At 34.5% G+C, this 12826-nt stretch overlaps 1 protein-coding gene across 6 annotated transcripts in view; it reads right to left on the minus strand.

The window, feature by feature from the left end:
* Positions 1 to 12826, minus strand: part of SCN3A (sodium voltage-gated channel alpha subunit 3) — an 84129-nt gene that overhangs the window by 49574 nt on the left and 21729 nt on the right. For 4 of the 6 annotated variants that reach the window (XM_036858552.1, XM_036858549.1, XM_036858550.1 and 1 more), the window contains 2 exons: positions 6764 to 7054; positions 550 to 897 (listed from right to left, as the gene is read on the minus strand). In XM_036858552.1, the coding sequence (XP_036714447.1) occupies positions 550 to 897; positions 6764 to 7054 (639 nt within the window). The remainder of the gene's footprint in view (positions 1 to 549; positions 898 to 6763; positions 7055 to 12826) is intronic. The other 2 variants (XM_036858553.1, XM_036858551.1) reach the window with 2 other exon arrangements.

The following is a 12826-nucleotide window of genomic DNA, read 5'->3' on the forward strand; positions in this document are numbered from 1 at the left end:
GAAATGTGTGTGCTTTCCTGAGATTTCTTTAATTATTTCTATATGCCATCCTATAAGAAATCAAAACACTTTAGAGTCATTTAATAGACATCAAAACATTTTAGAGTCACCGTAATATTGACAGTTGTATGAAAAGTGCCCATTATCAATATATTGGTCATTACAATATTTAATTTTAAGTATATGAAATTTCCAGAATATGAATAGATTATTATACAATTCTGGGTCGACAAACATCTATAATAGCAAATTGGTTGTCAAAGTGCCCATTATTTTGTGCTGGTAGGTCTACTGAATTTGCAGATACGAGTTTCATCCCAGTCTCTAAAAACTGGGCTCTTTTAACCTAAAGCATTTGAAAGTTAATGGTCCCACACAATTCAGTTGGTTCTAAAGATCCTATTGTTTTCCATTCAATAAATCATATATTATTTTTAAGGACTTTCATTTTGGGGAAGCAGGATGGTATAACAGGCTAAAATGCCCAGGCCTTGGTTATTTTAAATTGGTGTATAATATCAGTAGAGCTAATTTATTATCTATTATCACCTCTGGCGGAAGTTGTCCAGTAGGTGAGGTTAGAGCTGACGGTCCACCCACCAAGGAAACCACACCATTGCAATCCACAGTGCTGTGCATCTTCCCATTTGCTGGAAGCCCTGGCACCATCCTGGATGACATACTGGCCTGACTAACGTTACTGTTGCGTCGCTCTCCGTGTCTGTGTGGCACAAACAGTGAGTCTCTCCTGCTCTCGCTGTCTTCAAATGTACTGTGTTCATCATCAGCAAAGTCATTTTCAGAACCAATATCCTTTGCCCGACCTCTGAAGCTGAAAATACTTGTTTTGCTATTGCGTCGTGGGGAAAACAGGGAGCCACGGATACTTAATAGAGACTGAGGAGAGAGCAAGGAAGAAAAGAATTGGGATGGGGGACACAACTATATAATAAAAGTCTTAATATTACAGAATCTATTTGCTTTTGGGTTAGAATAGTCTTGCTCTTAAACATAGGTAATCAAGTTTACAGAGAACACATATGTTTTGATATTTTTACTAAAGACCACAATGCAAATTTAAGTATAAAAGAATAGTTTTTCTGATTAAGAATTCTGATATGCAATTTACTAAGTGCATGACCACTTCCTTTAATCTTCACTCTAGTACTGTGAGGTGGATTTTATTACCGTAATGTTCTAGGAGCAGAACCTGATGCTGGAGAGGACAAATAATTCTTTTTGGTAGGTGGCTTTCACTCCTAAATGCTATGGTCTGAAAGGGCACACAACTTGGAAAACAAGTTATGGTTCAAGTGAGACTGTTGGCTTAAATTTAAAATATTTGTACCAAATATGTTACTTTTGGATAATGATTTAAAAACAAAACCATTATCTCTCCATTCTCTAATTTTGAGTTCTAAAAGGAAATTACTCTTTTTTTTCTGGACTTGCTTGTCTCTATCCACATGGGCATAAAAGTCACAAAACGTAACCTATGATGCTATCTTCTAAATTTGCTAACAGTTTCCCAAATGGCTACTAATGATTCACCTGTTTGGAGAGAATATATGTCATAGCAAACACAACAGAGAGAATGCCTAAATTGCTGTATAAATTACTATTCTTACTTAAAATTTAACACTGCCTTAAAAAAGTAACACATTTATACATGACTTTACCAATAAGGGTGATGTAGAAGACAGCTTATCCTTCTAATCTCAATTTAATTTTATTAAAAGGAACTGGATGATTCAGAAACTTTTAAAACTATATTTGTTTGTGAATAAATCAAGCAAACAGTTTCTGGTACTGGAAAATGAGGATTTAGCATGAAGCCCCTTCTTTCACTTTTTCAATGGACTTTAAATCAGCAGTACCAAATAATTCTGTGTTTACTTTAGCCTTGGTGAGTTTTCAAAAACATCTCTATTCTCCTGCAGAATCTTTGTTTGCTACCTTCCTCATTAACAACGACATTTCCAATATTCCCCTCCTACACCCAGCGGTTTCTCATGGCCTGTTCTATCTCTCTGCATAGCCAGGGTAACATATATACATACATACACATACATATGCATACATATCCATATGCCAGCAGGAAACATGCCTGGACTTTCCCTTTCTTCCTCCAAGCTTCGGTGTAAAACCAAAGAAAATAATTCTAGTGGAAAAAAACGTAAGAAAGGCAGACTCCCTCAAATTTATTTTTGGTCCCTCTGCCTAATTAGGTCATGCTGATTTTCTTAGGCTCCATTTTTAGTTTTATTTTTATGGCTTTTCCCTGCCTGCAAAGCACTAGAATAATCTTTTTGCCCTCTGTCTCAGTGATGTTCTGGAAAGATACTATTCATTGAGAAATGTGCTATTGCTTTGGATTTGGTTAGAAACAGTCACAGGAATTATTGACTGCCCAGCTTATCCAGCCTGAGACTGTGTGTAATGTGATAGTTCATGCAGCAGGTTTGTTTACCCAATGTCAGATGGTAGTTAGACTGATTTTCCAGTCATCAAAGTGATCAAGAAATTAGACATTGTGAAGACATTAATTCAGCCCTCAGTAATAAGTAATGGTAATGTTTTTAATCTCTTCAGACTCAATTTAAATTATCAATATAATATTTGTATGTTCAGACTCATATTTGAAATCTTAGTGTGTTTTTTTAGGTCCCAGCTTTTTGGAATTGGGATTCAGTAAGCAGGGGGTAGGACTCTGGAATCTGAGTATTCAACATACATTCTAGGTAATTCTAATGTAGGTGGACCTCACCCTACACTCAGAAGAATACCAACTTTGTCTTACACTAATTCCTAGGATGGTTCAATACAATCATCTTAATGTACCTGTGTTAGAATACTGTCTTTGGAAACTGAAAATCTGTATACACAGTATTGGTTGGGAGTATGTGGTATGTGTGTACATCCATAACGTATCTGGTACATGCCTTTAATTTGCATGTTTTTATGTCAGGGTGTTTTCAAAGGCGTTCCAGATCCTTGGGTTTATTTGAAACTTCTATTCACTCTTTGGAAAGTATAATAATGGGTGTGAGCACAGCTTTCAAGGCAACAGAGACTGAGAAAAGAAGATAGCAAAAATAGTATTGAGAGAAAATAAACCAAAAATAACACACTAGAAGATGCAGCAGAGTGGAGGGAATACCCACAGCTGTGGCAGCCCTTTTTCTATGGAAAACAAGCTTTTATGCTTTAAGGACCTAAAGGCCATCTTTCTTTGCCTCAGGCATGCCAAAATATAAATTCCAGGCATCTTTATTATTTTGTTTTGCCTTGTTCCAAGAAGGTAAATCTGAACCCTTTTTCTTAATTTTCAGTAACAAAAGGGAAAATAGAAGAATTTCGGTGTGTAAGGCACAATCCTGCATGTAGGGACTGAACCTGAAGTGGACTGGGATGTCAAAATGGAAGATGTAGGGAATTTGAAGATATTCTAGTAGAAGCATGTGAAGTGAGAATTTGTTGGAAATACTCACTTAATAGCATTTCAAGTTAAATATATGTAGCTTATCAATGTTTTCAATAAGTCAACAACTACACTTGGTTCTAGCTATAAAGCTTCTGGTTTAAAATACTCTCCTCATGTCCAGACAACATAGATAAAATCTTTGAGGGGATTCACTTTCCATTGTATGCCTTTAAGTACTCTTTCATGTTGTCTAGGAACACGTATTATCTATTTAAGAATAAAATAATATAATAAATATAAAATAACATCTAAAGTTTTTGTTAGTAGAGGACAGGGTACCCATTATTTATGGCTTCTTGGCCTTAACATTGTTAGAAGATATATTTGTGTTGAACATTATGCCATGTCCATCTTATGCCTCCTATCCCCACTACCTCCACTGATTCTCTTTCCTTTTAGAGAGCTTGTTTACACAACCAGACTCTGTAAAGTGCTTCTGGTATATTTTTGCTTGTGAGTTGTGGTGATGCTCTCTGCCTGTCTTTACTGGGATATGTAACTATCAATGCTAATAGGCTATTTCTTTTTCTTTTGCAACATCTACTATCTATCTATTTCATCTATCTATCTATCTATCTATCATCCTATCATCTCTTTCTCTCTCCCCCTATCTACCTACCTCCCTATCTACATATGTCGCTATCTCTCTATTTACAAATATGAAATGAACTACATATAACGTATGTATATGCCAATTCTGTTTTTAGTATTTAAACTCTGGCTTTCAGCTAACTTCCCTTTGCTGTTCCCTCTCTGTGGTTCACTCAACAGAGGCCTTCCAGCTGCTTCTTGAACATTCCGGGCATATTACCACATCAGGGCCTTACACTTGCTCTTCAGTGAGCCTGAAATGCTCTTTGATGAGATAGCCTCTCCCCTTGACTCCTCGAAATCTTTGCTGAGATTTCTCCTTTACAGTGAGGGCTTCCCAACCCACCCTATTTAAATTTTTTTTTTTTTTTAACCACCGGTTAGTGTTCCTAATCCCCTTTTCCCACTTTATTTTTTTTTCCATAGCACTTATCACTTTCTGACATAGTCCATAACTTACTTATCTTGTTTATTGTCTATCTCTTCCTTTAGTATAAAGTTCCATGAGGTCAGTGAATTATATTGTTTTGTTCATTGAGATTTTTTTCTAGAACTATTTCTTCCACATAGTAGGTGATCAGTGTGGATTGGCTGAGTGAACTAATCCACAAGCTTTTGGCTGAGTGAACTAATCCACAAGCTTTTATTTGAGCATTATATGATGAAACAGTGATGGAAATAGTGCTATTTTCAAAACACCTAAATATGTTCATGTAATTATTACTGCTATGTGTATACATTTGTGATAACTGAAACTACTCAAAAATTTTTAGTTTCCCTAATTTGTAATTCAATGACCCATTTTAACTTAATAAGAGCTCTACTCTTTGTCACATAGGGTTTCTATATATTGCTTAATATATAGAACTCTTTAAGAACCCACAGCTCTTTAAGGTAGACATTATTACCCCATTTTACAGAAATTTTGCAAAGTACAAGTGACTCGAACAAGGTCACAGAACTAATTTGGAGTGGAGATATGAACATAAGCCTTCAATCATTATGCTATAATGTCAAATATTCCTAGTCTTAATGACTCCTAATAGTCTTAATAATGCTAAAATATCAGGAGTGAAGTTTAAGCCAAAAAATCTAATATGAGAAATTAACTTGGCCTATTGAGCTTCAAGTTAATCCCAAATGTATTATACTCATGTAATACCATACTTTATATTTGTACTATGCAAGGTAATAGTTGGATCTCTTGATACTGGCATTATCTGTAGGGAAATGGTTTTTGTCTTATAAATTTTTGTGTGTGCATATATATTTTGTCCTAATATGAGAATTCAAGTTATAAGTTATTAATATAGAGTTTATTTCTTTTTAAAATTCTTACTTACATATTCAGTATAAACTATAAAATAAACACCCATTGTTAACTAGCATATGCATTTTCCTCTCAGCCAAGAGCCAAACACTATACTGAATTTTGTGCTTATCACTCCATTTTTTCAAAAATATTTGTTCTTTATAAGACCCCTTGGATGATGTAGTTTTTTGATTTAACTTAATTATATAGCGTGTCTCTCAAAGCATTATCTTTAGGACATAATTCTGACCCAGATTAATATAATTAGAAGAGTTAATAATTCATAGCCCGTGAAATTCTAATGTAACCAGATAGGGTTCAAAGCCATAATTGTACTTATCACAGATTTCATAACTATTTACTCTTCATTATGCAACTGATAAAACTTATAAACAAAGAGTTGAAACTATTTTCCCTCTTTGACTTGAAAATATGCTGAAGAATTGGGTACTTGGCATTAAATCAGAGCTAAAATAGACTCTTTAATTTAGTTCTCTTTGAGAGTGTTTAGGTCATAACTTCATTCTAATGTATCAAGGCATGACACCATATCAGCATAATGGAAGCTCATGACAGTATGGTTCTCATATCAAAAGATGAAAGCAGGGCTTCCCTGGTGGCACAGTGGTTGGGAGTCTGCCTGCCAATGCAGGGGACACGGGTTCGAGCCCTGGTCCAGGAAGATCCCACATGCTGCGGAGCAGCTAAGCTGGTGCACCACAACTACTGAGCCCGCATGCCACAACTACTGACGCCCGCGTGCCTAGAGCCCGAGCTCCGCAACAAGAGAAGCCACTGCAATGAGAAGCCCACGCGCCATAATGAAGAGCAGCCCTCGCTCGCCGCAACAAGAGAAAGCCCACACGTGGCAATAAAGACCCAATGCAGCCAAAAATAAATAAATAAATAAATAAAATAAATTTAATAAAAAAAAATATAAAAGCAAAAATCCAGAGACATTTCTTTTCGAAATTCATACATATCTTGCATCACAACCTCAGATAATAAAGGCAGAAACCCATATGCAAGAAAAGTAGGTTCATTTGAGGTCTCAAAATGGAAAAGGTAAACAAGGGATTACAAAACTGTCTCCCTGAAGAAAAAAGTCTGATAGATAGTTTTCACTCCCCCTACCTCCCAAAAAAGCTGATTAAGAAAATGGTCTCAAAATAGTGCAATGCTTAAAACTGATTACCTTAAAATAAAAGTTATTAATGGTTTAATAAAAGTCCCTTTTAAAGACAATTTAGGGTATAAATTTAAATAATTGTATTACATGTTAGTTCCCCATCCCTCATTTAAATCAGATATTACAAAAAATATACCAAAATACAGCAATGATAAAACAAACTGGAGCACTTAGTAGAAAACCATACCTGATGAGGGGAGTAGAATTTCTTGTCACTAGTCAGTCGATTTCCATCCATGGAGAAAAGGAAGCTTCTTCTTTTGACACTGTCCTCAGATTCAGATTTGGGAAACCTGTTTCCCGCTCCTTTGTTGTTTCCTTCAAGATGCTCCCTCTGCCTTCTTTTCTTTCTTCGGTTCCTCCACTCCTTAGCACTTTTAGAGCTTAATTTTGATGCTTCTGAGGAGCTTTCCAAGAGCTCTCCTAACCCACCGATTCCACTGAAATCTCTTGAAGCAGCTGCTGCTGCTGCAACTGCCTGTTTAAACAAAGCCAGGCATTATTTACAACATACAACTTTGGAAAACAGTTGACTGTGATACAAATGTTGCTATTTAAGACTATTAACTATACGTGAAAATGATGTCTTCTGGTCATTTCATTGTGTTTTACTACAAGAGAGTTTACTTAATAATGACAATTTTAAATAGTATAAAGCAATATGTTAGCTTATGCATGAAGACTAGAAAAGTGTGGTTTGGCACATCTTCTGAAGAGTCTTTTTTTAAAAACTCTGTTGAGATTAGCTTCATTTCAGGGAACAACTGCTCTCTTAAAAATATCTTCTACACTTAAAAAGCAAATGTTCTCTAAGTGGTGGTTCTTGGTCTGATTACTATTCCAATTCCATCCATAGATTTATTCCTCCCACTTGTGATTGTGAACAACCTAGTGGTATTTTTTCCTTCTAAATCTAGGACAGAAGTCTTTTTCTTTTCTTTTTTTGTGAACTCAAAGCATTTAAAGTGTCTACTCTTACCTCTAGATGGGAGTAGTGGGAATGTATTGGCTAGTTGATCCTCTTCCTTTATTTGAATCACATTCAGTATTATTGTTCCCATTCCTGGGGTCATATTAATCTCAGAGTTTAACATGATTAATTTATTAGATAGCACTTTTAACTTTAAATTTTAAATGTTTATATATTATTATTATAAATAATAACAAATGATTAACATATCAGTCAGTAAGTACCTGAAATAATCATTCAAGGGATTATGAGTACTTCTTCAAATACTTTCTTTTCATATTTCATCACTAAATATACTTAAGCATTTTGAATTTCTGTACCTACTAAAGAAACACAGGAGGCCTAAGGTGAAACATGGCATGCCAGATGTTTTGTATTTTTATTTATATGAATAGTAGTTTTAGATGGGCATTGATCTAACCATTAACTCAAAACTGAGTTCTCATTAAGTGTATTCCTGTTCATAAACATAAATGATTAAATTAGGAGAATATTGGTTCAACGCTTTACATATGTCATTACTGAATACAAACAAGTCTAATATAGCTACCATTTTGTTCTATCTTCTCCACTTAGACTCTAAGCTAGTTAGGAATTCTGTCATTTGTGTGTGTGTGTGTGTGTGTGTGTGTCTGTGTGCACATTGCCTCTTCTGTCTCCTGACATAAAAAAAGACTCAGTAAATATTTGGTGAATTAAGGTAAAAAAAGACATCGTGCTGTCAGTTGTCTTAGACACTGAGTGAGGGTGGGGGAAGAACAAGACATAATTAGACTTGACTTTTTAAGATCTCATAAAAACTGTGTGTCAGAATGGTCTGTATAATAGAAACATATTTTAGAAAAGAAGATAAAACTCATATTGAATGCTTTGAAAACATGTGCTTTATGTTTCCTCCTTCTTGAGGAGCAAACCTTCCTAAGTAGCTTCCATTTCTGAATCTCATCTCAACTAAAAATTTTAAAAAAGGTTTAAAACTAAAGGTGCTATGATACAAATTCTCTGAGATTAACATGACCCCAGGGATGGGAACTATAGCATTACATATAGTACTAAATATGTGTGTTAGGCTAAGCAACACATAAAATGTTTATTTTGAATACTATATTCATCATGGAAACCCAGATCTAAGACTCGATATAGGACAATGCCTAACATTTAAATGAAACTTTAATTGCATATAATCAGATAACCAGATTATTTTATTGAATTCTTGATCATCAGTATCACTTTTAATATCATCAGTAATGAAAGATGAGAAATATTAAGGGCCCTTTATAAATATGAATGTTTAATATAAATGTGTAAAATATAGTGGATAAATGAAGTACTAATCTGTAGCAAGTTAAATATAGTTGCATAGTGCTTGATACATAGGAGATACATAATATACACCACTCCTTGAAAGAATGAATATATATATATATATATATTTCTTTTTATCCGAATAAAGTCAATTCTCCTTTCCATTTTGTATAGGCAGAAACACACAACACATAGTGCTAATCATTTATTGGCTTGTTTGTCGTCAGGATCAAAGGAAGTGGAAGTGGTGGTAATATTCCCTTGCCATAATTCTGAAACTCAGTTCATTTAAATCACTTCCGGAATTTGTTTTGCATAAGACATGATTTCCCTACCTATTGTGGGTAACAGTTGGAGTAACTCAAAACCGAACAGATTTGTAAGGCAACAATGGTAACCTCCCAACACAACACATTTTCTGTGTCACTCGTTAACTCAAATTTGTCACTTGTTCCACTTCCAGGGATTTGCCAATTCCCTTTCAAAGGCAGATGTTTCCTGTCACCTCCCATGTCTGTGTACCTGTTTATACCCAGCTCTGTGACATGGCCAATGTCCTGTTTACTTAGACTAATAGGGTTACTTTCACAACTGGCTTGCTGAATTCCTCTTGTAACAAATAACAAATATGTGCTAATATTTCCACAGGGAATAACATTTGCTTTTTCTTATATCATTTCTGTGTGATTCAAAATAGGCTCTATAACTTACTGTATCTGTGTGTCCTTAAAAAATAAAACCACATGACTATGTGTGATTATACTTCACTGTAAACATAAGATCCAGTTTTAAAATCCCATTTTAAAACTACAAGACATTAACTATACTTATTACAATTCTACCCCTAATTATATTGTATCTCTTAAATGCCACTATTTCTAATTTTGTCCCAAAGCTTACTCCTAAATTTTTCCTATCGGACCAATATATACTGCTATGGAATATGCTATGTTGGGCACTATTAGACGTTTAAAGATCACAAATTAAATGCCAAGCACAATTATGATGATATAGGACAAAACATTTCTTTCTTTGTTGACTTTTCTCTCTCTGTCTTTTAAAGTTGTACTTGGTTTGTGAATCCACTGAGCTGAATACGAAATTTTTTTTTTCATGTCTAAACAATGACTAGCACTAGGAGGTCCTTCAACAGTTATTAAATAAAAATGGAAATGATGCTAGGCTTCATGAAGTCATTAGCTAGATAGTAGCTTTTGAAGAGTCAAAGGTGGTTAGCAAGACTCACATTACACTGGAGCACCAGTGATCTCATGGGTGGACTAAGTCCCACCCCCTGCCTCCACTCCCTCCTCTCCTTCAACACTGGCTATTTATTGGTCATTGTCACCTGCATTGTCAATAAGGAAGTAAAATTAACTTAGTCCTGTGCCATCCCAGTCAATATTAAAACACTGGGATAAGATACCCTAGAATCAGTTTAAATTTTTTTAATGTATGAAGCTAAAGCTGAGTCAAATCATGATTTGATCACTGTAATCCAATAACTGACTTTTAAGAGAAAAGAACTGACATTTTTTTAGCTGACCTAATTAGGATAGAGATAATTAAGTTCTTTAAACTTCTGTTAGACATAGTGCACTTTTACTGCTAAATTTAAAAGATTATACTCTTTTAATTGATGCCATATTTTCCCTAAAGTGGCTGAATTTCAGAGTACATTCTTACCCCTGTACTGTATGTCTGTTTAGTATCCTCAAGCACATCGCTTTGTGTGTTTTTATAAATGATAATAGAATAATCCAATGCTTTAAAATACAACTATGCATTATCTATCTATATGTATACATGTATATTATTTCCTATAGCATTTATTTAAGCTTTGAAATGAAGAAATTCTTTGCCCTGCAAATAGCTATCTTATTTCATTATCTTACAAATGTGTTTTATTTGTAGTGATCTGGAATAAACTCTTAGATACTTGAAATATAGAAATTTATGGGGCTTCCCTGGTGGCGCAGTGGTTGAGAATCTGCCTGCTAATGCAGGGGACACGGGGTCAAGCCCTGGTCTGGGAAGATCCCACATGCCATGGAGCAACTAGGCCCGTGAACCACAACTACTGAGCCTGCGTGTCTGGAGCCTGTGCTCCGCAACAAGAGAGGCCGCGATAGTGAGAGGCCCACGCACCGCGATGAAGAGTGGCCCCCACTCGCCGCAACTAGAGAAAGCCCTCGCACAGAAACGAAGACCCAACACAGCCATAAATAAGTAAATAAATAAATAAATAAATAAACTCCAATCTCTTTAAAAAAAAAAAATTATGGCAAGCATGATGTATACTTGATAAGATTTTCAAGTATCACCAAATTTGTTTATGGCTTTTCTTATAAAATCAATAAACTGTAACCATGATACTGCTCTGTGCCCAATGGTAAGACGAAGATTCCAAGGATTTACTGACATTCGAATAATGCTTCAAATATTTGGAAACATCCATCCGAAAAAAATCACTATGCACAAAAGTTATTTGGACTTCTGCTTCTGATCAAGATATAGTAACAGCTCAGATTTGCTCTTCCTCTGAAACAACCACTAAAACAGACTAAATACATGTAACAATGGTTTTGAAGACACTATATGAATGGGCCATTGGGTAGAATTTTCAGAAGGATTTTCACTTAGTAGTAGGGAATAATTAGCCTTAGATAAAATTCTAAGTTCTACCTAATAAATCTTCAAAGGTTTGAAGATGGAAAGGATCAAACTGTTTATAAGTAATTTAACTATGCTCCCAAACAAGGATCGAGAATTTTTATAGGAATACAACAACATCCAGCACCCCAAAAGGTAAAGTTTCAGACGTCTGGAATTTAATTGAAGATTGTCAGAAATGCAAAAAAAAAAAAAAAAAAATCAGGAATATATAACCAAAAGTGAATAAATTATGAAAATTGACCAAGATCTGACACAGATGTTAGAATTAGCAGACAAGGACTTTAGGACTCTAAACAGTTATTATAACTGTATTGTGTATGTTCAAAATGTTAGCTATGTGGGAGGTATAAAAGAGATGCAGATCAAGCTTTTAGAGATGAAAACTATAATGTCTGAGATGAAAAATACAGTGGATGGGATTAATGGCAAATCCAGCGTTGCAGGGGAAAAGATGATAAATTTGAAGACATAACAATAGAAACTATCCATACTGAATTGACAAGCTGATTCTAAAACTCATATGAAGCTATACATTTTTAAAATATATTTGACCTGGAATAGTCAAAACAGTCTTGAAAAAGACTATCTGATTTCAAGACTGTAGCTATTAAATAGCTACAGTGATTAAGAGAGTGCAGTTTTGGTATAAAGAGAAGCAAATAAATCAATTGAATAGGATAGAATCCAGAAATAGACTCACTCACATATGGACAATTGATTTTTGACAAAGGTTCAATGGCTGTTTAGTGGAGTAAAGATATTTCGTTCAACAAGTGGTGCTGGAATAATTAGATATCCATATGCAAAAAAAAAACTCAACACATAAATCACACCACCTTACACAAAAATTAACTTAAAATGGGTCATTGACCTAAATATAAAACATAAAACTATAAAAATTTCGGAAGAAAAATTAGGAGAAAATATTTGTGGTTTTGATTTGGCAGAAATTTCTTAGATGCAACACCAAAAGCATGATCAAAGAAACAGAAAAAAAAGTTTGATAAACTGTACTTCATCAAAGTTAAAAACTCTTACCTCAGAAAAGTACAGTTAGGAGAATGAAAGACAAATTACAGACTGGGAGAAAATATTTGCAAAGCATAGATATCATGAAGGACTAAAGAGCTTATTTCATTTATATATTAAAACTACTCAAACTCAATAATAAGAAAACAAACAACCCAGCTAAAAAGTGGGCATAATATTTGAATATCCACTTTACAATAGAAGCCATACAGATAGAAAATAAAAACATGAAAAGATGCTCAGATTCCTTAATAATTAAGAGAATGCAAA

Source organism: Balaenoptera musculus, chromosome 7, assembly GCF_009873245.2.
Source record: "Balaenoptera musculus isolate JJ_BM4_2016_0621 chromosome 7, mBalMus1.pri.v3, whole genome shotgun sequence".
Classification (NCBI taxonomy): domain Eukaryota; kingdom Metazoa; phylum Chordata; class Mammalia; order Artiodactyla; family Balaenopteridae; genus Balaenoptera; species Balaenoptera musculus.